The following is a 25,517-nucleotide window of genomic DNA, read 5'->3' as shown; positions in this document are numbered from 1 at the left end:
CTACTGTTGGAAAAAAATCCATTTGAACTTGTCATCTTGGCCTTTTGGAATTGGTGATGGGCAAATTAAATAATTGGTATATACCAAATAGAAGAAACCTGTGTAGCGGACAGTTTAGAGTGTCAACTTAAGCAACCATGTGTGTACTCGTACATTTTTAACAGCCCCAAATTGTAGCCCTCGGAAAATACATATGATAAAACCTGTAAGACTTCGACTAACACTTGATAAACCGATAACCCTGGACCAGGTATGTTAACATTAAAGATAACATGGGTGACTGCAATGCAATTATTTGAAATGAAATAGATCCACAGGTATGCAGAAGCCTCCAGGCGTGCTGAAACCAGATATGTTGAATTATGCAACTTGCATAAATGTTATGTGGTGTGCAACTTGAAGCCTCCAGAACATGTGAGCATAGAAAATACTTATGTAAGGTGAAATATGATACACTGTATTCAGTTATTAAACTTTTAAAAGAAAAAAAAAAAGATTTGTTCTGGATATTTCAGTAAGGGAATAGGAGTGGATATGCTTTTTAATGACATTTTTTAAAGAAAAAACTGGATCAGAAAATTAATATTCAAAACAGTATTTGTTCATGTATAAAACGTGTCTGGAGAGGCTTTTTTAATCTTAATTCCTTTATATATGTTTAAAAACTACTTGATGAGGATCCAGCAAGTGCATAACAGCACAAAAAAATCAAATACTATTCACACAGAACACACAAAATACAACTATAGCAATATAAAGCTGAGGGGTACAGGCCGAGGTGGAGGAAAACAACCAAGGTAAAGTAGCCTAAATCATAGCTCTAACTTCAATCAAAGATGCTCCAACATCAATCCTGCAAGGTCGCACAGGTTGCATGTAACAGCACAGTCCTCACAGCTTTAGAGTCCTTTGAATATTTAATGGCATCCATATATTCTTCGGGTTCATTAAGATAGGACAGAATGGTTGAGAACCACAGAATTTGCATTTGTGGATGCGGTATGTAACAAGTAATAATAAAAGATATATTATAAAACATTTTTCTACATTTTAAATCTTAAAATCAAACATGCCAAAGGAAATATCCTTAAAACAAACAGAAAAATCTGCAGTGAAAAATGTTTGGATGAACATTAGAATATCTGACGAGAATACCTCTGTATGAGGACAATTCCTAAAAAAAAAATGAGCAGCAGTCAGACTCAGTATCGTATCATGTTTATTTAAAACTATGTAAAGAATTGTGACGATGTCTTTTTCTAATTAAGCTCTAATTGCTTGATTATTAGCCTGATACTGTGTGGAAAAGCAGTCCTGGCTCTGTTCGGTTTGTGTGTGTGACGTATACGGAAGTCCCCAACATGCTCTCGCGATATTTTGGTACAGCCGTGGGATTTTGTAAACCAAGGGTTGTGGCTGAGGGGTAAGTGCTCACTTAAACTGGTAGCGTATGGGTACAAAGCTGTAATAAAAAGCATAATTTCTGGCACCGTTAGGGACATGTGCTCCGGTACAATGAAACGACCTCGAAACAAACGCTGACACATCCTCTGTTTACAGAGATATTTAGGTCCAAATATGGCGACGGTTGATGTTAACGCAGGGCTCGGGCTATTCCATGGAAGCGACTGGAGCAGCTAATCGCACTCTGTAATATCGTTATTGTTTTTGTGTTGCGCCTTTTCATAATAAGCAGTTATATTTCCAGCATAATACGGTAAAGTATCAGTGGAGGACAGCTCGGGATGTTAGTCTTAGCCGCATATTTGGGGCAAAATAAACGGACCGTGTTTTATGATGACTCTGAGGTGTAAACAAGCAAAGCAGCCGCCCATCATCGATATGCTTTGTCCAGATTTCTAGCTTCCCTCTATCACTACTTTCACCTGTACACTGCCACTCTAACCGTCAAATATATCCTATATTAAATCTATATAATTGCTGAAATTATTTTTTGCTATAGCCACAATTTTTATGCCTACATCGAAGTACCACTAGTCTTATTTACAATCAGATAACTAATGTTATATTAATGCAAATCTTCAGGTCTGATATTTAATCCCTGCTTGTGGTTTTTCCTGTTTCGTTTCAGGGAGGCTTAACAGGAATCCCTTAATATGAGTGATGATAAACCTTTCCAATGTACTGCTCCAGGGTGTGGACAGGTAAGGCATCTCTGTTTTCACAAATGTCACTTTTTACCACTGTTGTAAATTAACCTGTATTTACACAAGACTTTGGCTGGATCAGCCTCTTTGGGAAAATATAATACTTAAATAAATCTGCCAGAGCTGGATTTTAACACCAGGCCCCTCCAAAAAATAGGACCAGAAGATTATGTAATAATGTTAGACCCGGCTAATTTTGTACTTTCGTGGTGCAGATTCCCAAAAGAATTTGCAAGTAATCAAATGACCAAAACGCAACTGATATGCACTGAATTTGACGACTTCTTGGGGTGAGGTAGAGCCCCAGGGAAGTTGCACACTATGCTTGGTTGGTCATCCAACTAAGTCATATCCACAGCTAGGATTTTCAGTATACTGGGGACTTAAGTCCAGTCAGCCAATCCCTCAACCCCCAAAGATAATTTTGAAGAGGCATGAATAAATTGTGGAAAATAATTTCTGTTATTTAGCAAATTTTACTATGTTAAACTAATTCAACTGCTCCTATAGGTTTGTGTTTTATTCATTTTAAGACAGTTGCATATCCCTGATGGTATAAAGAAAGGAGTTTTCTCCACACTGTCAGAAATTCCATTCTGGATGTAACTTGTGTGTATTTTCTTGGCCTGAAAGGCAACATATTCAAGGATAGTGAGCAGTAAAGGTGCTGGTCTGATTCTTTGAAAAACTCACCATATTCAATCCCTATATATAAATTTGAATTCTAAAGTATAAGGTGAACTTCAGACCCCCAAAATGCAAGAAGAAAGTACACGACCAAAAGGTGTATTTAAACTGTGTTTATTAGTTTTGGCTGCACATGTTCTTTTGGTCACAATCACCTCCAGTAGTTGTAATTGACTCAGGGGGGTGTGTGTGGTTTCACATTATTTTACCTGTTCATTTGCTGGCGTGGTAGGTTTTTTAGACAGTCTGTTGCCTATATGCACACACTCACATAATCAATTTTCTTGTTTCATCTCATTTTGCTTTACTTATCCAGTTGTTGGTTTAATGAATCGTAATAAAACACATCGCTGGACTTCAGCATGGATTCCTTTTAACGAGTCACAAAGCCTCTAAGCAGCTTTTTTCATTGATCGTAGTCACTACACTCAGGATCATCAATGTTAACAACAGACCTGCAACTACATTCATGAAGATTACAATGCTTGTTTTTGTTGAAATGGTTTAGAGTGGTGTTTATAGCATCAGGTGTACCCTCACTGATATGTAAATATGGACAAAATACTAGAAACAACCTGGAACACACACTTATGATTTGTCTTAAAGGTCGAGTGTGTGGGATTTAGTGGCATCCAGCACTGAGGTTGCACAACTGAAACTTCTCTCATGTGTGGGAGTAATACAGTGGTTGACGCAAAAAATGCCCTATCTAGAGCCACTGTTTGGTTTGTCCGTTCTGGACTACTGTAGAAACAACATGGCATACTCTGTGGTTGAGGACCTGCTCTGTATGTAGATTGACAGCTCATTCTAAGGTAACAGAAACACAACAATTCTTTTTTCAGGTGACTATATGCTAATGAAAACTTAGTTATAAATATTTAATACCATTTCTGCCAGTATAGAATCCTACACACTGCACCTTTTAATCTGAGTCATGACAGCAAAGATGTTTAAATTGGCCACATGCAACTAATAGGAGACATGATGTTTGTTGATTGCTGGGCGTAAACAGTAAATAGGTGTTTCAGACCTTATCCATGCAGATCCTGTTACACTGTCCTCTCAATTTTCTTTTTCCTTGCACAGAGATTTACAAATGAGGATCACTTGGCTGTCCACAAACACAAACATGAGATGACCCTGAAGTTTGGCCCAGCAAGGAATGACAGTGTCATCATTGCTGGTAGGTGCTCTTGAAGTTAAGATATTTTGATGTAATTGATCCTTTACATTACGGTCTTGGTACTGAAGGTTTTCCTCCATTCCAGACCAAACACCTACACCCACACGCTTTTTGAAGAACTGTGAGGAGGTTGGACTCTTCAATGAGCTTGCAAGTCCATTCGACCATGACTTCAAAAAAGCGACTGAAGATGACATTAAAAAGGTTGTTTGTGTTGTCCTTGTCAGAAGATCATCTGTCTGTTTGTCCCATGTTTAGCATTTATGTCACTGATCTGTTTTATTGAGATTATTTATTCTTACTTTCCTGTAGTTACCATTGGATTTGTCACCGCTTGCAACGCCTATCATACGCAACAAAACTGAGGAGCCCACATCTCTGGAGGCACATCGAGATAGCCCTCTGCCTCACCCTGAATCCACTACAAATGATGACAAGGTAAAGCCTTTGAATTCACTATTAATAGGCCAAGTATAGAGTTTACATGGCTGTCATGAAGAGTGAGTAACAGGTGTTCTCCTGCTTGTGTCTTCTTGGTAATTTACTCTAGAATGACAGATCCACTGGTATGAATATTAATTTAGTAAAAGATAAATATTAATTTAATTACGGATCAATGTATTTGCTTCTTTCAATTTGACGGTGTCTCAACTGCCAAAGATAATACTTCCATTAAAAAATGCTAACAGTACTGCACAAAAATATTATATCTAGAGGAATTCATTAGAGATATTAGATGACTTAAACTAAAACTTTTTTTTTTTAAATCTTATTTTTTTTAATGTACGTAGCTGGTGCTCATTAAACACTTCCTGCAGCTAAGGTCTTGTATGATCTTTTCAGGATTTATCTTTGCAGCCAGCCTCACTGCCAACATCCACTATAGTCCATCCTGCATCCCTCCAAGTTCCCAATGTACTTCTAGCAACCTCAGAGGCTAATGTTGTAATACAGCAAGCGCTCCCATCACCAACATCTAGCTCTGTTATTACGCAAGTCCCATCCACTAATAGGCCTATAGTGTAAGTAACTCCAAACGTCCATTTTTTAAAATCATAGTTTTATTAAGTCATCTTCTTTTTTTTTTTTCAAGTGTATTTATATTTGTGCAGTTTTGTCTTGGTGAGCTCATATTTCATGAGGCATGTGCTTGTTTGTTTTTGATATGTTTGCACTCTGCAGGGGTTTTTTTGGGCTGTAGATTTCATAAGTTTCATATTCAAGAACAACATCAGTATTGCTCGAATATGGACTCATAGTTTCAGTTCAATTTCTGAGTGTTGAAACAATGAAAGGGGTTTCCACTTAATAATCAGGGTTTGTATGGTCATGAAAAACCTGGAGAAGTCATGGAATTTGAAAATAGCAGTTTCTAGGCCTGGAAATTTTAAAAAAAAGCTTCACAAATACCTGTATGATAGAGTATAGTATATATGGTGTTTATGTTCGGGCTGATCAGTCTTGTCACTTAATGTTCTGTTATTCTCCGGTTGGTGTTGTCAGACTTCTTAGTTGCTGCTTAGATCAGATGTAAATTCCCCTCCAAAAAAAGATGTAAATTTGTGTAATGTCAGGAAAATGCAGATTTATTAACGCTTGGCTTCACTTGGACAAGTATAAGGCATGGCTTGAGGAATGACCAGGACCCAGGCAAAATTTGGACTGTGTATTTAAACATTCAACATTTGAAAATGGGAGAGGCAGTGCTAGCTAGCCATGCTAAAGGAGCTAACATTAAGCACCAGGCTGCTGCAGCATAAATACAGCAAGCCAGCTTTATACCTGCAGCCAGCTGCAGTGATTCTCTCTCATTCACCATCAAATCAGGGACCATTTCAGGTGCTTTGTCCAGAAATTTTCAACAGCAGAGGTACTGTGGGAGCTAAAGGTAGCTAATTCTCACACACCATATTCCCACAAGTCATGTGAAAACACAAACCAGCTTTTCTAGGTCATGGTTTCCCCAACAACCAGATAGCTCCCAGATTTGCATGCGGTGGAGACAAGTGCTCATTCACATTGTATGTACTCTGTGACATGGATTTTTATTCTTATTTTTTATGTAACATTACACTCATGGAAAGTCATGGAAATTTATGGGTAAAAAATGTGTGGGGACCCTTAATAATCTAAGTCACTTTGATAGGCCCTTATACAGGATTGTCTACTGTATTGAGGCTTTTTTATTTTGACAAGGATACAGTAACATAGGATTATTGTTGTAGAACACAAATAGTGTTCGGTAAAGCACAAGTTAACCAGAGTTAACCAGATGAATGTGTGTACATGTGAAATAAAGTTGGGATATATTGGATGTTAAAAGTCTGTCTGAACAATATAACTACGGTGATACACTGACACAGATGATGATGTTTTCATTCTAAATCTGTGATTAGCGGAGTCTTCTTGGGCCCACACCTCAGCAATGAAAGGGATACTTGGGTAAACTTCCCCTCATTTTACCAGCAGCCAGATCTCGTGAGAAGCACTTTGGTAGTTGTAGGTTTTCTGCCTCTTGAGCAAAAGCAAATTAGACAGCCTTTTTCCCTGCTTCATCATGGTCATGTTGCATCAATTTCAAAAGTATTTGCATCTTTTTACAGCATAGACAGCCCAGTTTTATGAGACCTTCAATCCTCTTTCCTCAAAAAGCCAGACCAATGATTTGGTGGAAACCCTGTGTGTTACCAAACCAGAAGTCCATGTCCGAGCAACGCTGATGTCACTTGTAGGGTCTGGTGTGATAAAAAATATGTGTCTAATAACATTGCTTAAGCCTGTTATGCAACAGGTGTATTTTTGAGTTGTATTTTGTTTTGGTTTGACTTTATTTCCATAAGTTGTTGCTTGATTTGTGACATAATGTTGGTGTATTAGTAGCCATCCTTGTCTTTAATGTGTGACAGATTCTGTTTTGTGTGTCAATCACAAAGTTGTTAGTTATTGTCCTCACTGGGATTTCTTCTTTCTCCCTCTCTGCAGCCCAGTGTCTGGCACCTTCCCGGTGCTCTTACAGCTGCCTAACGGTCAGACCATGCCAGTTGCTATACCCGCGTCTATTACAAGCTCAAGTGTACATATCCCAACTACAATCCCTGTGAGTGTGCTGGTTGTATTTTGTTAATGTGGTCTTTCTGTGTGTTTGAGTTACATAAGTTTTTTTTAATGAGAATTTTGATAATTTGGTGACTATCTGATTAAAACTATTAGAGAATAAGGAATTCAAAGAGTTACTTTAACTCACTGAACAAATAAGGATGTCACAAGTAAGTGTTGACAAATTAAATCATTCAGCTCACTGTATGAGTACAGATTTCAACCAGCAGCAGAAAAGAAAATCAAATCCTGCCGGTTGTGGGTTGAACGGGGGTCACAGACAGGATACGGCGGTCAAATACGGCAGAGGCTCATAGTGCTCCGTGCCGCAACATAACGGCTTACCGGCGAGTCCGACTCCAGGTCCAGTAATTTCCTCTTCTTGGTGTCATGACTGCCCAGTAGTACCTGAACAGCCGAGCCAGCCTAACACAGGTATGTGGCGTGTCAGAGGAGAAACGAGCCTTTCACATTTCTCTCTTTCTGGCAGTAACGGCCCACAAACCTCACCGCACTTTAGGGACTGTTCATTACTTATGAAGGGACTGTCAGGGGAGGAGGGTGGCTGGTTGATTTTTATTTTATTTATTTATTTTATTTTGATCCCCCCATGTTCATCACTTATTGATGCTGTTTTTGAAGTATGAATAAGTCAATAAGTAATTTATTCCATTGAAATATCATTGATGTATTATAGAAAAGTGATTTATCTTTTTATAAATGACAGAAGGCACATCTGCCTCATTTTTGCCGTGGTATCCTGATACTACTCAGAACCGTGATACTTTCACTGGTATCGTACTGTGGGTCCCAATTTTGGTACCGTGACAACACTAGATGTCACAACCATTCCATTCGGAGTCGCGCAGTGAGGCGGCTTGGGTGCCCACTTTTGGGAGTGGGGGAACACTGCTCTCTCAGAGGCCCAAAGTGTTCCCCTACTTCTAATTTTACAAATTTAGCACTGCTTAGAACCCGTACATAACCTGTATGGATGTGTACCTAAACTCTAGATCTGTTTTGCATTCCCACCGCAGACAGTACTCTTAAATGTAGGCCAGGTTGTTATTGGATGTTAATAACTTTTTTAATGCTCCATCCAGCTCTCGCTATATTTTGCTATATTTCCTCTTCACCAACAATTAAGAGGAACATGTGCACCTCATTGACCATGGTACAGGGTTACGCAACGTTTTCATAACAAAAAAGAAAAGGCTGGAGTGTTTCCAGTCTCTCGCAATTGATGGGATATTTAAAAATAGCAGTTTTGTGATTTGAGCACTGAATCCTTGTGAAGCAACAGTGACAGTTCTCTTGTGACCAGTCAACAGGCTGCAGTGTTTCTAGTTCCTCCTTTTAGTGTCAGATCAGTGTGCTACGTACCTCAGCAGAGAGGTAATGAAAAAACAGGATGGTATGGAACGGATCTACAACTTTTGACAGTGGAAATTAAAAAATAGCTGTTCTAAGGCCCTGATCACACAGTAAGCATTGCAGATTGCAAAACGCGAGGTGCACCGCACTGCCTTTTTTTAAATGCACATAAACGCTTGCTGCACTTTTGTATTGTGGCCAGGCAACCACACCAACACGTCCTTACACTAAACTTCCCTTATTACCGTTTTTTCCCCCAGTGATTAGTATCTAGTTCCTAAAATGTTCAGGCAGAGGGTACTTGCAGTAGCGCTGGTTAAGGGTGAGAGGCTATCAGTGAAGTTTTTTGCATAGGGAAACGGAGATCTGTGTGGGTACATGAGACCCTAAAAAAGAGGGTGGATCACGGGGAGTTCCACCAGTTGGTCCAGGAGCTTCGCCTTGATGATGGCTGTTTCCAGGCATATTTTAGGAGGACTCAGGGGCAGTTTGACAACCTACTGTACTGTCCATTGTTGGGCTGTGTAGCTCTGGGTATCCAGCAGTTTCTCCTCCATCATTTACCAACTGTTAACTTGTTGTGACTGTGACGAAAAAAGAGATGATGTGGGGCGCTTTTCCGCTACAAGTCAAAGTTTTTCAACTCGAGGACTTCAGAGCGCTCTGGTAAAAACTCCAGATGCCTAGAGTGCAGAAACACAAGGCGCGTCACAACGCCAAACAAGGCTTTTGTAGCTCTTCCAGAGCTTTCATTCATGACACATGATCTTCATCCAGATGCAGCTTGCCCAGTTCTCATGGTACTGTAAATGTTTAAAAAGATTTTCCCTTGAGCACTTACAGGACTTATTTCTTCTTTATTTATATTGGCTGAAAAGTAAAGCTTCAGAGTTCATTCTTGACCCTGAAAACAGCCAACCCACAAAACCATCTCTCCTCATGGTCCATTTAGTAACTGTTGTGGAACTTTCTATCCCATCTCACAGCTCCATAACAACCACTAAGTAAACCTTGAGGTGTCGTCGACTGCTGTTTCCATGGACAAGAATAAACTAACTAATGAACCAAAGCATTTGTTTTCTCAAACAGGATAATTTTAGATGATTATATTTAAGCCCAGTGTGTAGAATAACAAACTCACTGGACTGTGTTAGATTACTTGATGCTGTCGGCCACAAGTTCATCGTTTATTACTCACATTTTAAAGTTGAAGCAATGTTGAGACGATTGTTCACATCAGTGAAATCAAAGTCCTTCCAAAAGTGATATTCAGACGACTATGCTGTGGCGATACATTAATACTGCATAGTTTCTTTGCTCTACTTGGACAGAGGGAGTGTTTACAACTTTGGCATGGCAGATCTGGCAGTGAACTGAGAGCTGTAGCAGTTGAGTGAAATAATGGACTTTAGAGTACAACCGTGTGTCACTGTGGCAAAGACACGGGATTTGGCTGAGGCGCAGCAGGCTCCGGTCCAGGATACTTTGCTGCTATTTGTCCTTGTACAATTAGAATCAACGCTCTTGATTTCTGGCAGAGCAGATAGATGATTCTACTAATGTGTTTTGCAAACCAATTATAACTGCAACCCATGACGGTGTCTCATATATGAAATATGTTGTAAGTGAAGGTCTTGTTGGTGCTTTTTTTTTTTTTTTTTTTTTTAACTCCCCCATGTGGAAGCTTGTCTTGTTGCTCACTGTAGCCCTGATTGTCTGTGTGGAACACTGAGCAGCAGATGATTATCTCCTGATAGCAGCACAGCAGGGAAAAAACCTCTATCTTCCCAGTCTGTGGGGATTGGGAAAGCCGTTGACAAGTAAAGGAGGGCAAAAGTAGATGGAGAACATGAGCCACCAGTGGGCCTCCCTTTCACTCGATCACCCCCTTCTTCCCTCCCTCTCCATCTCTCCCCATCTCCCTCCATCTCCATCTCATTGTCAGTGGCTGCGAGAGGAGGCCTGGCTCTGGCCTTCCGACTCGTGTCTCTCCATCCTCTCCTCAGCTTCCCTGCCCATATGCTCTCACGCAGGCAGGCAGAGGTTCATTAGCGTGCACACTGCATCTCCATGTGGCGCTGCCTCCACAAAATAACAGGCCATCCAACCTAATGAGGCTGAGATATGAGGAAACTCTGAGAGCCTGCCGCGGCTGTGTGTGTGTGTGTGTGTGTGTGTGTGTGTGTGTTTTTGTGTTGTGTGGGAGCGCCGCCTGCCTTTTTACTGCCGAAGACTAATTTTCCCTGTGCTGATCTGTCTCTGTGTCTCTGCCGTCAGCTTGTCAGACCTGTCACCGTAGTGCCTAACGTCCCCGGGATCCCAGGACCTCCCTCGCCACAGCCACAGCCCGCCCAATCAGAAGCAAAGCTGGTATTAATTATCTCTTCTTTTACATCAGATTTTGTTTCCACGTTGAGTCTGTTATTTCCCGTCTGAGCGAGGTAATAACAACCAAAGTAATGAGGGAGGTGGACAATAAGTGACCTTTCTCTGACCAGATGAGGGCGCTAGTGACAGATTGGGTCCGAGGTATTCCAAAAACTGTATTGTTAGATTTTTATTAGTGTAGTTTTTTTATGAATGGAATATCATATAGATTTTACCATCAAGTATGTCTTTAAAAATTAATTACTTTTTAGTGATTTATTCAGCTGCAATGATTAGTTAATTAATTGATCAACAACAACAAAAAATGTAAATAATTGTTTTACTTGTCTTTTATGCAATGTGTATATATATATATATATATATATATATATATATATATATATATGTATATATTAAATTTTTTTTGCTCATTCTAGATTTTGTAATAAAAAATAATAAAAGCAAAGATGTTGCATTAAAATCAGTGTTGTTCCAAAAAATTAAAATTAAAATAAACCTTTACAATAAATAAAACAGTTGATGACAATACCAATAAAAACAAACGTAAGGATTTGCTGCCATTTTTTGTCATACATGATAACAGAATATGTTTTTGGTTTTACACTGTTGGAGTTTCAGACAAAATAGACATCAAAAGAAGTCACCTCACACTCTCAAAAATTATCATGGTCAGTTTTTACTATTTTCCATTTTATGACTTAAGTCATAAAATAATCAGAATATTTCATATTGAAAAAAAATTAAATCAGAAATTAAAACAGAAATATAACAGATATATCTGCAGGGAAGAGATGGTCATAGCAGTCTTGCAGCCAGGTCCTCTCGTATGGGAAGTGATAGTTGAAGGGCAGGGATATGAAGTGTTGTGAGCGAGATCAGTGGCAATGTGATGAAGCACGGATCACAGAACCTGTAAGTGTTCGCAGCATGCTCCGCCTGTGGAAATTAACAGATAAACTGCGGAGAGGAGGTGTGTGTGTGTATGTTGGGAGGGAAGGATTGATCCTGACTGGCGAGGAGGAGTGAAGGGAGGGAGAGGGGGGGTTGTCGAGGATCATGGGGTACGGAGATGACAAACGCGGAGACAGCGTTGCGCTCAGCACGCCGTCACCGGGGCCAACCGGAGGGGGGCTACCAGCAAAAGCCAGCTGGGGGCATCCTGGCACACGCTCAGCGAGGCACATTAAGTCAGCCTCACCCTGCATGGAACCTTTTGTTCAGCAGAATCCTGCCTGACCTGCACCCCCCCTCCCGCTCACTCCCGGCGCCTCCCACCGCACTCGGCTCATCAGCAAACACCTAATGAGCCCACGTCAAGAAAACAGACCCCCGCTCAACCTGCTTGCTCCCCGCCCCCACCCGGCTCTCAGGGGGCGCAGAGACGGCACTTTACAAGGACTGATGATGCTGCAAAGACCACAATAATGATAATTAACTTGCTGAATTTAGAAGATTATGCTGTTAATTAGTTGCAAAATAAAGATAAGTAATATAGTAGCAGATGGTTGAATAACACCCATGAGATGGAGGGTTATTACACTGATGAGGTTTCCATGGCAGAGATGAAATATGAATCTGACTGGCTTTTCCCTCTTTCTATGGGCCATTCCAAGAGAATAATATCTTGTTTCTGCCAGAAGAGCTTCTGGAAGGGTATTACACGATAAACTAATTTGGTAGATAGATTGGTCTGGCAAAGGTAGTTGTTAGAATAATGTGGTCCTCTGTTTTCTCATGTAAATGTATTCCCTCTCACTTTGTTATTGCTTCGAAAGGCTCATTCACTTTCACCTTGTTTGCTCAGTGTTTGATATGAGAGGAATTGGCCTGTGAGTCATGGACACCAATCGGTGGAGAAATGGTTTCTGTGAATGGGCCGTGTTTGTGAATGTTACGTGCGGTCCCGGTAAATGTTCAAAAAGTACATTTTTTTGATAGTTTGGGTCCCGTCATGTGCTGTAGATGTCCAGTTAAGAGGACCTAAACATATGGAAAATAAAATGAGGATGCCTCGCCAGACAGATCAGTCTTGCAAGGTTATTTAATACCTGCCTCTTAAAATTATTTTGTTTCTTTATTATTCCAGGATTTGTTTTTAGTTTCAGTTTCCTATTTTATAACCTTAATTTCGGGGGGAATATAAAAGTAGTCATAGAAGGAGGATATTTCACACAATCTAGTAACCATCTTCAATGTCAGCAGTGATACTTCTCTTGTTCTCTGCTGACTGCTGTAAACTCAGTAGCGTCATTGAAGCAAGATGTTACAGTCTGTTCACTAACTGTTAGTGCTATAATAGGTCTGGCGTTGTTAGCCATCTTTAAGTACCGCTTTTCTAAACTTCACTCATTTTTTTTTTCACACAAAAGACTTGTGTTAGTTCATGGTTTGTGTTCCGGATGATCCCTCATACTTCTTACTCATTTGCAGCGTATTACCTTTATATGGTCTTCCATTCTTTAATGTTTATTTAATGATACAGATTAATGTAGCAAAAATGATCTACTGTTAGCATAGGGCTGAGCGATATGGAGAAAATCAGTATCACAATACTTTAAAACCAAATACCTTGACATAAATATTGCAACGTCATTGTCAAGTTGACTCTTGGTGCTTTTACAAAATTTTCACACAGTGAGATTTTTGATTAACTATCATCAGTGATGTGGATATAATGACTAAGCGGATAAAGGCAAGTGGTAGAAAAGCTAGAATAGACATCACTTTACTGTAAAGCAGTCTTTAAAACCAGGAAAGGGCAACACTTACATACAATATCCAAAATCTATGACGATATTTAACTATGGTATTGATTATAATACCAATATATTGCCCAGCCCTGTGACATCATGATGTCCTTGTTACCGTGTTTACGTACCAACCATTTCTTTGCATGGACATTTCATAATTGTTTTCTTTATGCTGAATTCTCTTTCCAGAAACTGAAAGCCACGTTAAGCCAGCAGCTTCCTCAGGTAACCAACGGAGATGGTGGTGAAGTCCAGAGCAGCGCCGTAACCCACACTGCTGCTCCTACTTCTCCTGCTCCCACCCCAGCCCCAGCTCCAGCCCCAGCCCCAGCTCCAGCCCCGATTGCGGTCCTAACTCCCACTCCGGCTCCTCACCTGCCCACAACTGAGGAACCTTCTCCCCATTCCCTTCAGCAGCCGGCTACATCTACCACAGAGACACCTGTAAGTGTCCACAGCGGACAAACTTTGTGTTTCAACAGAGCTCTATAGAAGAGACCTCTTTGTTTGTATCTGTAGTCAACTGGTATGCATACATGTATAACAATAATCCTTTAAATTTGGTCAGACTTAATAGCCCATGTCATCAAGGTTAATCTTTTTTTTTTGGTTCCAAATAAAATGTACCTGTAAAATCAAAAACTATCAAGTTCCGATGGCATTAAATGTCTAATCAGATTTATAATCTTACATACATTTTTTTAAACAGATAGTTTCTGATGTAATTTTTTTAGTCTTGTTTATTTAGACAAAGTTCTTGTACAGCAGCTTGTGTTTAAGCAGCATTTTGAGACCTTTGGGTACTTTTGTTACATGGAAAAAAAAGTGGCCCTACTTCCTTGTTTGGTAGCGTTCTCCAGTCCTTTTGGCTTGTGTAATAGGCAGGCTACAATTTCTCTTGTTTTATCTTCCCTCTTAACTCAACTGCAGCACATGTTAACCTATCCTTGTTACTCTAACACCTGCCTATAGCTACTGTTGCTGTTACTTGAGGCAAAGGGGACATGAAATAGCAGCTTAAAGGTACACATGAAATTATATGAATAAAAGAATTATTCAAGTGCTATGAACGATAATCGAAAAACCTCTGTATGTAATAATACACCTAAATCATGTAAGTCCAAAATAACAAGGTGGAGTCATTCCTGTTAAAATATACATCTTTCCAGAGTAGTCTGTTACAACATCAAAAAGTATGGTGACCTATAATAATAAAAAAAATATATATAATCTGTGCAGTAACTATGGTTACAGTAGTATCAAAAATGTTTAAACCATATCCAGCATGAATGTAATGTACAATAGATAGATCTGTGTGCTAGTTAGCTTTCTCTAGAGTTATCACAGTTCTGGGATTTCTAACTTAGATTCAACCGCTATCAAAATATTGATATTTACCACCATTTCTGATACTACAGGGAAAATTGACAGATATTGTTGTTAATTAAAAGATAAAAGTAACAAGGCTATAACATGACAGCAACTTCTCTTTTCTTGGTTTGTAGCAGAGAACAACAGAAAGACTGTAGTAACATTAACTATAACAGCTGCTACAGGTGTATTGATACAGTAGAATATGAATATTGAAACAGTTTCAAATATTCAGAGTCACTGTATCTATAAATTGATATTTGAACACTATTTTTTTTGCTGTTAGCTTACAACAAACTCTGAAAATCATTCCTGCTGACAAATGAAGCCTTTAATAAACAGCAGCATATCATGGCAGTTGTTTAAACATGATGTAAAGATGACCTGAAACTGGATTATGCTGTATGTTTACGTGTGCAGACTGACATGTCAGGTGTGTTTTTAGGTGAAATTACTGTCCTGATCATGGTGTAAAGGCATCTAACCTGAGCACATAATGGGATTAGTCACAGTAACTTCAGTGTTTTATCAGTTCAGTCCCAGTTCAGTGACTCAGTGTGCAATATTCAGTGCTGCACAATGACGTCAGCGGCACATTACAGACATGGTGGCGGTTTTGTTCTGCCACTTATTGTTTTGTGTTATTATTATTGTTCAGGCTTCCCCAGCGGCCCCTGCGCCAAACCCTCCAAGCACAGGGGGTCGGCGGCGCAGAACCACAAGTGAAGACCCCGACGAGAAGCGGCGCAAGTTCCTGGAGCGTAACAGGGCCGCAGCTTCTCGCTGTAGGCAGAAGAGGAAAGTGTGGGTCCAGTCTCTGGAGAAGAAGGCTGAGGATCTGAACTCTGTGAACGGACAACTACAGGTGCTCTTTACCTTCTCCAATCATGTAGCAGCAGCTCCTTCATCTGTCTTTGTTTTCGTGCTCTTGCGCATCAGCGTGTCAGTTTGTGTATGTTTGCATGCATGCGTATGTCTGTTCATCACCGTGTGCTGTTGGTGTAAGCGTGTGTACACAGACTTTTCCCTTCTGTGGTGATGAAGTCATTAAAGCCGATTAAGAAGAGCTGCCGTGTGACAGCAGCGGTGTGTGAGCCCTTTACATCGATATGTCCCTGTCAATAAAGATGTATCCTCCAGATGTCAGCCGCGCACAAGCGTGTCTTCGCTTCTGTCTCAGCAGTTTACTGAATGGCCTCAAAAATCTCCTAGGGAAAGGTGTCTTTTTGAACCTTCATTTTGCTGGAAGCAATTAGGATCTGATGCTGACAAGTTCGAAACAGTTCATGTATCTGCTGTCTCTGTTGATAAGTGTGAGCCGGGGGTGCGGCACATCGGTGTTCCAGACAATTAAATGAGATGTGGTGTTTATTTGCTCACTGTCTTATTTTTCTATGAAAGCGGAGTAAGATGTGGTGAAGGTGGAGGAGGGGATAGATGGCGATATAAAGAAATAGGTTCATGTCGTTAATATGCGGTTCAAAAACAAGTTATCACCACTTGTCATGAGTGTGCTTTTTGAGTTTGTATTTGAATATAGGCAGATGAAAAGAGAAGGATAGGTGAGTGGATGGGGTTATAAACGGAGCGTTTCTGTTAACTACAAAGACGGGAACAACATGTGGCAGAGAATAAAAGGGCGCTTTATATGAAGGCATTAATCAGCAGTGCAGTTTTTGTAAAAAACCCCCATGCTGACATGGCCCAGCTGATCAGTGAAACTGCCTCTAATGATGCACAATTATTTTAACATCATCCTTAACTGGCTTTTTAATGAGGTGTCAGACCAGGCAGCTCACAGGGCTCCCAGCATCACCCAAGGCCCATTTGCTCAATTTCGATTAAATCACAAAGTTAGAAACAAGTTTAACTCTCAAAATTCCAGTTTAGTTTGATTTCAAATTCCAGGTATGATGCAGTTTGACGTTACTGTAGGTGGAGCGTGAATGGCAGCATGGCATCTTCTAGGTAAATGTTGTAAAGGCAAATTAACCAAACACTTTGTATTATTTAATTTATTTTAATTTCCTGCTGAACAAACAGCATTTTATAATGGATGGTAACATTTCTGACTTTTGCTTTCAAGCCTTTCCCGTATGCTTCCCCGTAGCCGTGTGGAGGGAGAGTTTTAAAGGATCATGTTTATATAGGCTGTAAATGGCAGCAGCCATGGTGGAAGCGCAGTGAATATGGCTTTGGCTACATGTGATACATACGCTCCTTCCAGCTGTGTTTAAATCTGTCTTACAATAGCTCAGCTCTGCCAACACCAGCAAGACTAAACAGATGGAATCAAATAAATTGGCTGCTTTTAGACTAAATAGATTAAGCCGCCCGTAGTCCTTTAAAGGAGAAGAGAAGGAGTTTAAATCTGCCATTGGGTGTTCCGCGGGCCCCTGGCCGCTCTAAATCCAGTTAAAGTCACCTTCAGCGTAATGTGGCCCTCTTTTACGACATGCAGAAATCCTCAGCTCCCCTGGGAGCCGTAACGACACGAGAGTGTAAATCTCGGCAGCATCTACAAAGTTGCACTGACAATCCGAACAGCTCACCTCTGACAAATGTGCTGGTTGGTAGCCAGTGAAGGCCCATAATTATTGTGCAGGAAAAACATAAATGAAGAAGTGCATCATACTTTATTCTGAATTCATTCATTACGGTGTTACCTTTCCCTGCGTTCACTGTGTCTCGTCGAGGAAAGTATGAGTTTGTCTGCAGTGATGTAGTGGTCATGTAGCCTTACTGTACAAAGGAGGTCTTGAGAATTTAACCCTGTGATCCCATTAATAACTGGGATTAAAATTATTCATGGTGGATAAGAGGTATGGGTATTCATGTACAGAGGACACAAAGTCACGTTGCACTTTGGTGTATATACTCATTCATTCATTTTCTGTAACCATTTATCCTGTTAGGGGTCGCGGGGGGGAGGGGGGCTGGAGCCTATCCCAGGTGACGGGCAAAAAGGCAGGGTACTCCCTGGACAGGTCACCAGACTATCACAGGGCTGACACATAGAGACAGACAACCATTCACACTCACATTCACACTTATTGAGCACTTACTGTACATATGCAGGTTTTGGTTTGGGACCCTTTTAAGACCTGAGTTTAGCTGCAGTTTTTGGGTTCAAACTAGAGGTAAACTAAAGATATGTTTTAGATAATGCTGAAAGAGTGATATCATTGTGTAGTTTTTCCACCAGAGAGCACCAACACGTTTATTTTTAATTTAAAAATGCATCGCTCAGTATATATCTTGGTCACAATTCTAAAAAAAAAAAAACTAACTAACTAAAAATTGAAGTGATCCTGATAAAAAATGTTTGTTACATATGCTATGTATCCATGCGCTGACCCCTATTTGCCATGTGGAGTAAAAAGTTAATCAGCTGCCTTTTAGCTCACGACCCAACGACTCTGTAAGGGTTCACAACCATACCGAGTTTAAAGACAAGCACATGCACAGGCTTGACCTCCATGCCAAATCTCATCCTCCTATAGGGCCACCATAGGGTGGCTCTATAGAGCTGCTGGTCACAGCTAAGAAATACTAATGGGTGATACATTGTTATCAAACTTCTGTAACGTTCAAAATTTAGTGACAGCCTAAAAAATGAAGAACATACAGTTACAACTTTGTAAATAAATGAAGAAAGGATCTCAGTCATACTTTAATGAACTGAAGTTTGATCTTTATCTGTTTTTTGGGAAGTCATTTTTACACGTTTGAACCACACACACGTGGTCTGTTTGTCTTCATGTAATCTGACATACTGTATGCTCCAGAGTGACCGTTTTATTGAGTGCTGTTGTGTGTCTCCTCTCTCTCTCTCAAAGAGTGAAGTCACCCTGCTGAGAAACGAAGTGGCTCAGCTGAAGCAGCTTCTTCTGGCTCATAAAGATTGCCCTGTAACCGCCATGCAGAAGAAATCTGGCTATCACAGTGAGTAATGCTCCATTATTCTCAGCCCGAGGCTTCCAGTGAAACGCCTCTAAAAATGAGCTCCGGCTAACCACTGGAAGGACATGTCTTACTTATGGCCAAACACAAAGAGCTATTGACATATTAGATCCTCTTTTAAAAAAAAAAACTTTCCTGAAGTTAAGATATTTATGGGCAGTGTGGTTTCAGACACATTTTCGCTGCCGGCTTTGTCCGAGTCTTTTCAAGAGGCCACAGGTGGTATCCACCAATTGTTTCCTCCTCATTTGACACCTAAATAAACATTTGTCAGATGAAGCTTAATGTCTGCAGGAGGGATGTTCAGGAACCAAATGCTTGGGTTGTCAAGAAATGGATAGCTAAATCTCTTTTTTTGTAACACATGCATGTTAATTAAATGTACCTTTACATTCAACAATCATCTTTATGAATATACAAGAAGATTCTGTGTTTGCAGCCTCTTAATTTAAATGTCCTGGTGTCATCCTTTACGGTGTCGCCACCATGTCAGTTCCTGTTCATCACATGGTCTCATTTAGAATCATATCACCAATATTTCTTCGTTTCCCGAGACCGCGGCTCTGTCATTCTGATTTTTCAGCTATAACTCACCTTCCCTCACAGATGAGCCAGTATGCAACGAGAACAAGTGGCGCTCCAAGCCACTTCTCCACTGTGCTCTAAACGCCTCCGCTGACTTGTATTGACAATGATTGCCTCTGAAATGAGTCCATTAAAGCAGCAAGCTTGACAAGACTGCAGAGCATTCTCATTGCGGGGTGTCCACCAAGCTAGGCTGTTCATTATGCATCCTTTATTGCTAACCATCCCACTGACACACGTCATGTGCATTATGGGACTGATGGTTTCCAGGCTAGAGTGGGCTGTCAGAGCCAGGTCTCATTTGGTATCGCCTGGATTGTTTTTTTAGAAAGATCCGCAGATGAATTGGGTCATCTTTCTCATGTGTTTGCTGAGGACGTCACTCCTGTGTTTCTGGACCTTTGTGAAGGATGACATTTGGAGCACTTTTTACCCTGTTTGGGAAGATATAACCTCATCCAAATACCCCAGTTCATCAGTTTGGCACATGATGACAGGTGAGATAGATTTAAGACAAGCCAACAAGGAAAGCCAACTAATGTGAGAGTGAAAATAAATGTGTGGTAGGATGGCAGGATGAAATAATCCAGTGGTTCCCAACCTTCTTTGTCTGATTTACAGACCTATGTCCAACGTTTCAGCTAACTATTTGAACTTTTTATCCTTTGATTTTAGCTGCATATTTAAAGGAACAGTTCACCAAAAAACAAAAATGCATATTTTTTTTCCTTTTACTTGTAGTGCTGAGATGATTGGCAGTGATGTCTGCCTTCTGGCCAATATGTTGGAAGCAGATGGCCAAAAAAATACATTTAAAAAACTCAGCAGCAGTGTCTCTTTCCAGAAATTATGACCTGTTTACTCAAGATTATCCACAGACCCTGTTGTGAGCAGTAGTAGGAAGCATTCATCTACTTATGGACAAGAGGCTCATGACAGCATGAGATGTAAACATAGATGGCTGTAACTTCAGTGAGTAGATGCACGCTTCCTTCTGTGTAGTGATTCGGTTGACAGGTGCAGTTCAGAAAAATACATTTGAAAAACTCAACAGCAATATGTCTTTCCGTAAATCATGACCTGGTTACTCAAGATAATCCACAGACCTTGTTGTGAGCAGTTTCATGTAGGAACTATTTCTTTCTACAAAACTACACCCGCCAACTGTATCACTGCGAAGAAGGAAGTGTGCATCTACTCATGGACGAGAGGTGTGTGTGCTCATGACAGTGTGAGACGTAAACATTAATGGTGTCCTGATCAACTGAGCTGTAACATTAGCTAGTTCAGTGGTGCTAGGTGAGCTAGCAGTAGATGCACACTTCCTCCTGTGCAGTGATCCGGTTGGTAAGTGTGGTCTGAGAGAAGGAAAATAGTTCCTATAGGCTCACAGAAAACAATCTACACTGACACACAGCACCACAGGTAAGAGGAAAAGTATGTGTTTTTGATTTTGTGAGCTGTCCCTTTAAGTTGTATCCACTGCTGCTAGTAATAATTCACCAAAACTATCCAAAAGTTTTAGTGATTTTAACCACTTATTCATTACATTCACCTATTTGAACTGTTCAGTACTCTCTATGTAGCTATTTATCTCAGCCATTCACCCATTACTTTTCCATTACTAGTGTTCATGCACTGTCAATAGCCAAATGTAATTTACAGGTGTTACAGCTGATTAACTATTTTCAAATGAAATTGTAATTTCTGTTTTTTCAAATTAAATGAGCTGCTCCACAATCTTTCCACGTGTACCCCCTGGCAACTGCCTAAGTACCCCCCGAGGCACGAGTACCCCTGGTTGGGAATCACTGAAGTAATCGATCTTGCTAATTAGTGAAGCACATTATTTGATTCTGACTGATCGTGGCCCTCGCTCATGTAAAGGCCTCATCAAACCCTCCATTTTCTCTGTGTAACACATCCCGTAAGGCTACACTGCCCCTCCAGACCTGGTTATACCCTTCATCGTCCTGCCCAGGCGTAGCCATGGCAGGTGGGAGGAAATTACCCAGACTGCCCCACAAACAAGCCAGGACATGCTTTCGCTTGGCACACAGAGCTGTCCATCTGCTTACAGCGAACCCCACTTCAGAAACCAAGAGAGCAGAAAGAAGCTCCGGCTGCCCAGGGAACCCGAATTTCTGAGTATTATGATATATCCGACAGCCACCCCTTAATGTCGTTAGGAGTGATAATGCTCACTTGAACATGGAACAAAACCACCAAGCTGATTTATTCTGAGGTTGACCTTCTGCATAGTAAAACAGCGAGGGAGTTTATAGCGCTTTGACATTCACTTGCACTAAATCACGCGGTCAAAGTCCAGTCCAGGAAGGCAGATGAAGCCTCTAATGTGGAGACATTTGTATTGGACTTTAATTGCTCCTTCTTGCTATGGAATCTGTATTTTACGTGCTCAAATGCAAAACCCAGCCATTAATTACAAAGTGCCATAACAAGTGACTTCATATCATTAACAATATTAATTATCACTGTGCTCCTTATTCCTTTACGAAACAGAGCATGAGAGTAGAGTCTCTTTTTTTCCATCAGGATCCAATTAATTCAATGCAACTGCCTAACAGCTGGTGGCATTTCGACTCCAAGTCTTCCCTACTCTCCAGTGTGAGCATCATTAAAATCAGGTGCTGTAATCATCTGTCGCTGCAGTAGTTGGCAAGGTAACAAAAAACAAATGAGGATGCAGTTAGGGATGGGAAACACTGCCACATGCCCCAGAATGTAATGTACCCTTATGATGTGGGTTTAAATTGACATTGGAGCTTTAATTAAAGGAAGGGCTGCAGAAGTAGCATTATGGGGATTAATGAAACGGTTTGCATACACCACATGCAAATAGCTGTTTTACATCTGATTAGGTCTACATGACAAAGCTTTCCCGAGCTCTTGTGGATTGTAGCGGGTAAATGCTGCCAGTAAACAGCAATGTGAGTAAATCTAAACAATATAAACAAGGCTTCTGCGGATTCTTAAAGTCTTAAAAGCCATTGATCTAAAAACAAGGCCTTAATTGGTGTGAAATTGTCTTCAATCAGTCGGATTTCGTAGCAGTATGAAATCTCAAAATAAGTGGTAACATCTACTTTTTAGAAATAATTGTCAGAGTGCTTCTTGCATTAATATCACACAGATCAGAACAGTGGAACCAACATCACTCATATGCTGCTCCTGGCTGGGATGCTGAGAGCAGAGGATCCACTGTCTGCTAGCTAGCTGTCGCTGTATCCTGGACGACATAAGGAAGTGCAAATTCAATTAAAAATTGACTGTTCAACCAAGAGTTTGCGGCGTGGCTGAAACCAGTACAAAGCAATGCACGAGGCTCTGTGTTTTATGTGAAAAGCTTTTCAAAGATGGAAATAGGATCACAGCAATATACTGTGAAGCTGTATACCGTGATATGAAAATTGACGGTTATCGCATTGTGGACATTTGCTTATCTACGGTACTGAAAACAAATGCAACAGGACAGAGAATCTCACCTGGGCACACAGTCCTTCTCGACTGCCTGTCATTGGTTTCAAGTTTCAATTGTATCAAGTGTTTGCGAAGTCAAAAATCTAATGTTGTCATTCCTTTAATGCCATTGTAATAATATTTGTGTAATATTTTATACTGTAAAATCGTTTAATAATTTCCTGAGACTGTTACCACATCATGAACATCTCATACTGTTGTAACCCTAGGCAGTAGAAATCCCACATGCAGAGGGAAAAACACAAAGTCGCTGAGAAAAGAAATGGCTAAATGTCAGATATTTCCCAGTTCTGATCTACACTCGTCTCCACCATGCCTAAAAAGTGTTAATCTTTTAAGTCGGTCATCTAACCTTTTCACTGGAACAAAATAAATCATGTTTTACATTACAATAAACATTTGGGCTAAAATCTCTCTAACCCCCCAACATTGATGTCACTTCATGATTTTTTTTATTTTATTTTTATTTTTTAATTGAATTTTAGTTCAGTTTAGTTTATTTCGTTTCATTTAATTTCATTTTATTTTAATTTTTCCCAGTTTAGATTTTTGAAAAAGTTCTTTTTAAAGTTTCATTCTGAGTGGCATAAAAAAAAATCTTAAAAGTCTTAAATCTAACTCGCCTTCAGCTGTAGGATTCTTCTAAACAAGTACAACCTTCTTCAGCAATTATTGTCTCATCTTTCCCAACACAGTCTCTGACAAAGATGAGAGCTGCGAGGAAATGTCCGTCCCCGGCAGCCCCCAGAACGAGGCCATCCAGCACAGCTCCGTCAGCACCTCCAACGGGGTCAGCTCCTCCTCCATGACCCCGGCCGTCTCCGCCCCATCCAACGCCGCCACCACCACCACGTCAAACCAGAGCACAGAGGAGAGCCAGTCTCGGCCTTCAGGGAGTTGATCGTCCCAAACTGTGCCCCGAGCGTCAACACTGGAGCGCTGTTGCCTCTTCGATCTCTGACAAACAGAGCAAAGGGATTCTCTCTCAGCTTCAGTTTGGACCGTGTCGTCGTTTATTTATTTCTTGATTGCTTTTTTGTATGTTTGTTTTGTCTTCCGTTGGTGATGCTTTTTTTTGAGAATGCAAATGTTTTCTCTGGAATTGGTGAAGACAAAAGAACAGGCACTTTAGGTGTAAAATGTAAAACACGTGGTTCAGAAATGTTTTTGTATCTGTGTTAATTATTTATTAATCTTTATATATTTTTTTATTTAAAAAGTGATCTTCCTGAAGGTTTGATCAGTGAGTTGTTAGAGACCTTACCAAAGTGTGTTGTGCTTCATTTGTAACTAGTCTTTTTAATTTCTTTTATAAGCACTATCTTTATGACGAAGTTACATAAAGAGCGGTCACTTTTGTTGTCATGATTTTCCATTTTGCACATTTTTGAGAGATGACGGGTTTTTTAGAGTTTCAACAGTCCACATGTTAAGTACCGGCAGCTTTTTAGAAGTAGATTTGAATACTGTCACACAACACACGTGTAAATGGCTGAATCAGATTTAAAGTCATCTTTTCTGTGAGCGAGATCAGCTGTAGTTGCATCGTGCAGTTTGAATGTTCGAGCTCGCCTCTGCTTTGTAAAAATAGTCTTAAGGAGGTGAGCTGGTTAGAAATGTGTGTTGTTTCATTAACATTCCACCTGTAGTCTGATTGTTCCTGAAGCAGTGATTGTAGGATTGCAGTACCTTTTCCATTACTCAATCTTGGTGACTTCATTCAGTGCCATTAATGTTTTTGTATAAATGACTTCGGTACATTTTTAATAGCTTGAGTTAATAGCTGTTCTCTCAGATTAAGGGTCTCATGAACATAGGAAATATCTTGCTCCGCATACTGTCTTTGCTTTATAAGTGACTGTTTATGGCTTTAACGCAGAACACTTAAGGACATTTAGTTGTTTTCATGGCTGCATTTCTCGAAGACATTTTTAGAAAACATTGTAAATAACATCAATGATGCATTGTATGTGATCTTTCTTGGTGTTATGTACTTAGTTTTTTTTTATAGCGTAGTCTGGTTTCAGTAGCTGAGCCCTGTTGATCACGTTAGCAGTGGATCTTAACGATGTTTCAATCATTAGGATAGGCCTCTCTCTGACTCCTGTCATGTAAAATTTAAAGCATCCAGATGTGACCTGGAATCGCATCATGTATATTAGAGTAACACTACTACCGCCTGTAAGAATTGTGAGCATTTCATCATTGAAATAATAGTAGGAAGCAAATCACACCATGAAGTCAATTTGCCTTTTCTCTTAGTCTGTACTGGCTTACTACTGTGTAGTTTTACGAGAAGCTAACACGTTGTTTTCTTAAATTCTTTTATAAAAATTTTACTGTTATGTGCTATCTGCATGAGATAATAATTCTCTGCGAGAATTTTAACTGTTTATTCAATAATGTCTCAGTCAGATAAATATCATTAAACAAGTTGTTTCAACTTGA

At 40.2% G+C, this 25,517-nt stretch overlaps 1 protein-coding gene across 3 annotated transcripts; it reads left to right on the top strand.

Moving 5' to 3' along the window:
• The first annotated feature begins 1,370 nt into the window (after positions 1-1,370).
• atf2 (activating transcription factor 2) lies at positions 1,371-25,517 on the top strand. 3 transcript variants are annotated; one of them, XM_049594394.1, is made up of 12 exons: positions 1,371-1,423; positions 2,093-2,165; positions 3,945-4,041; positions 4,127-4,245; positions 4,354-4,479; positions 4,885-5,063; positions 7,024-7,138; positions 10,789-10,881; positions 13,839-14,093; positions 15,679-15,885; positions 18,860-18,965; positions 23,765-25,517. In XM_049594394.1, exons 2-12 carry the CDS (start codon positions 2,118-2,120, stop codon positions 23,968-23,970), a joined length of 1,551 nt encoding a protein of 516 aa, XP_049450351.1. In that variant the 5' UTR covers positions 1,371-1,423; positions 2,093-2,117; the 3' UTR covers positions 23,971-25,517. The 3 variants fall into 3 exon arrangements, with proteins under 3 accessions (XP_049450351.1, XP_049450350.1, XP_049450352.1); XM_049594393.1 differs by lacking the exon at positions 1,371-1,423 and adding an exon at positions 1,434-1,650; XM_049594395.1 differs by lacking the exons at positions 1,371-1,423; positions 10,789-10,881 and adding an exon at positions 1,434-1,650.

This window comes from Epinephelus fuscoguttatus, linkage group LG13 (genome assembly GCF_011397635.1).
Source record: "Epinephelus fuscoguttatus linkage group LG13, E.fuscoguttatus.final_Chr_v1".
NCBI lineage: Eukaryota > Metazoa > Chordata > Actinopteri > Perciformes > Serranidae > Epinephelus > Epinephelus fuscoguttatus.
Note: the sequence above shows the minus strand (reverse complement) of the source record. Positions and strands in the feature narration are given on the sequence as shown.

Excerpts from the sequence above, each read along its gene's own strand:
- atf2 (XM_049594394.1), top strand. The coding sequence starts at position 2,118 with ATGAGTGATGATAAACCTTTCCAATGTACTGCTCCAGGGTGTGGACAG. Across the intron at positions 7,139-10,788 it reads ATATCCCAACTACAATCCCT|CTTGTCAGACCTGTCACCGT; the intron begins GTGAGTGTGCTG and ends CTCTGCCGTCAG. Across the intron at positions 14,094-15,678 it reads CATCTACCACAGAGACACCT|GCTTCCCCAGCGGCCCCTGC; the intron begins GTAAGTGTCCAC and ends ATTATTGTTCAG.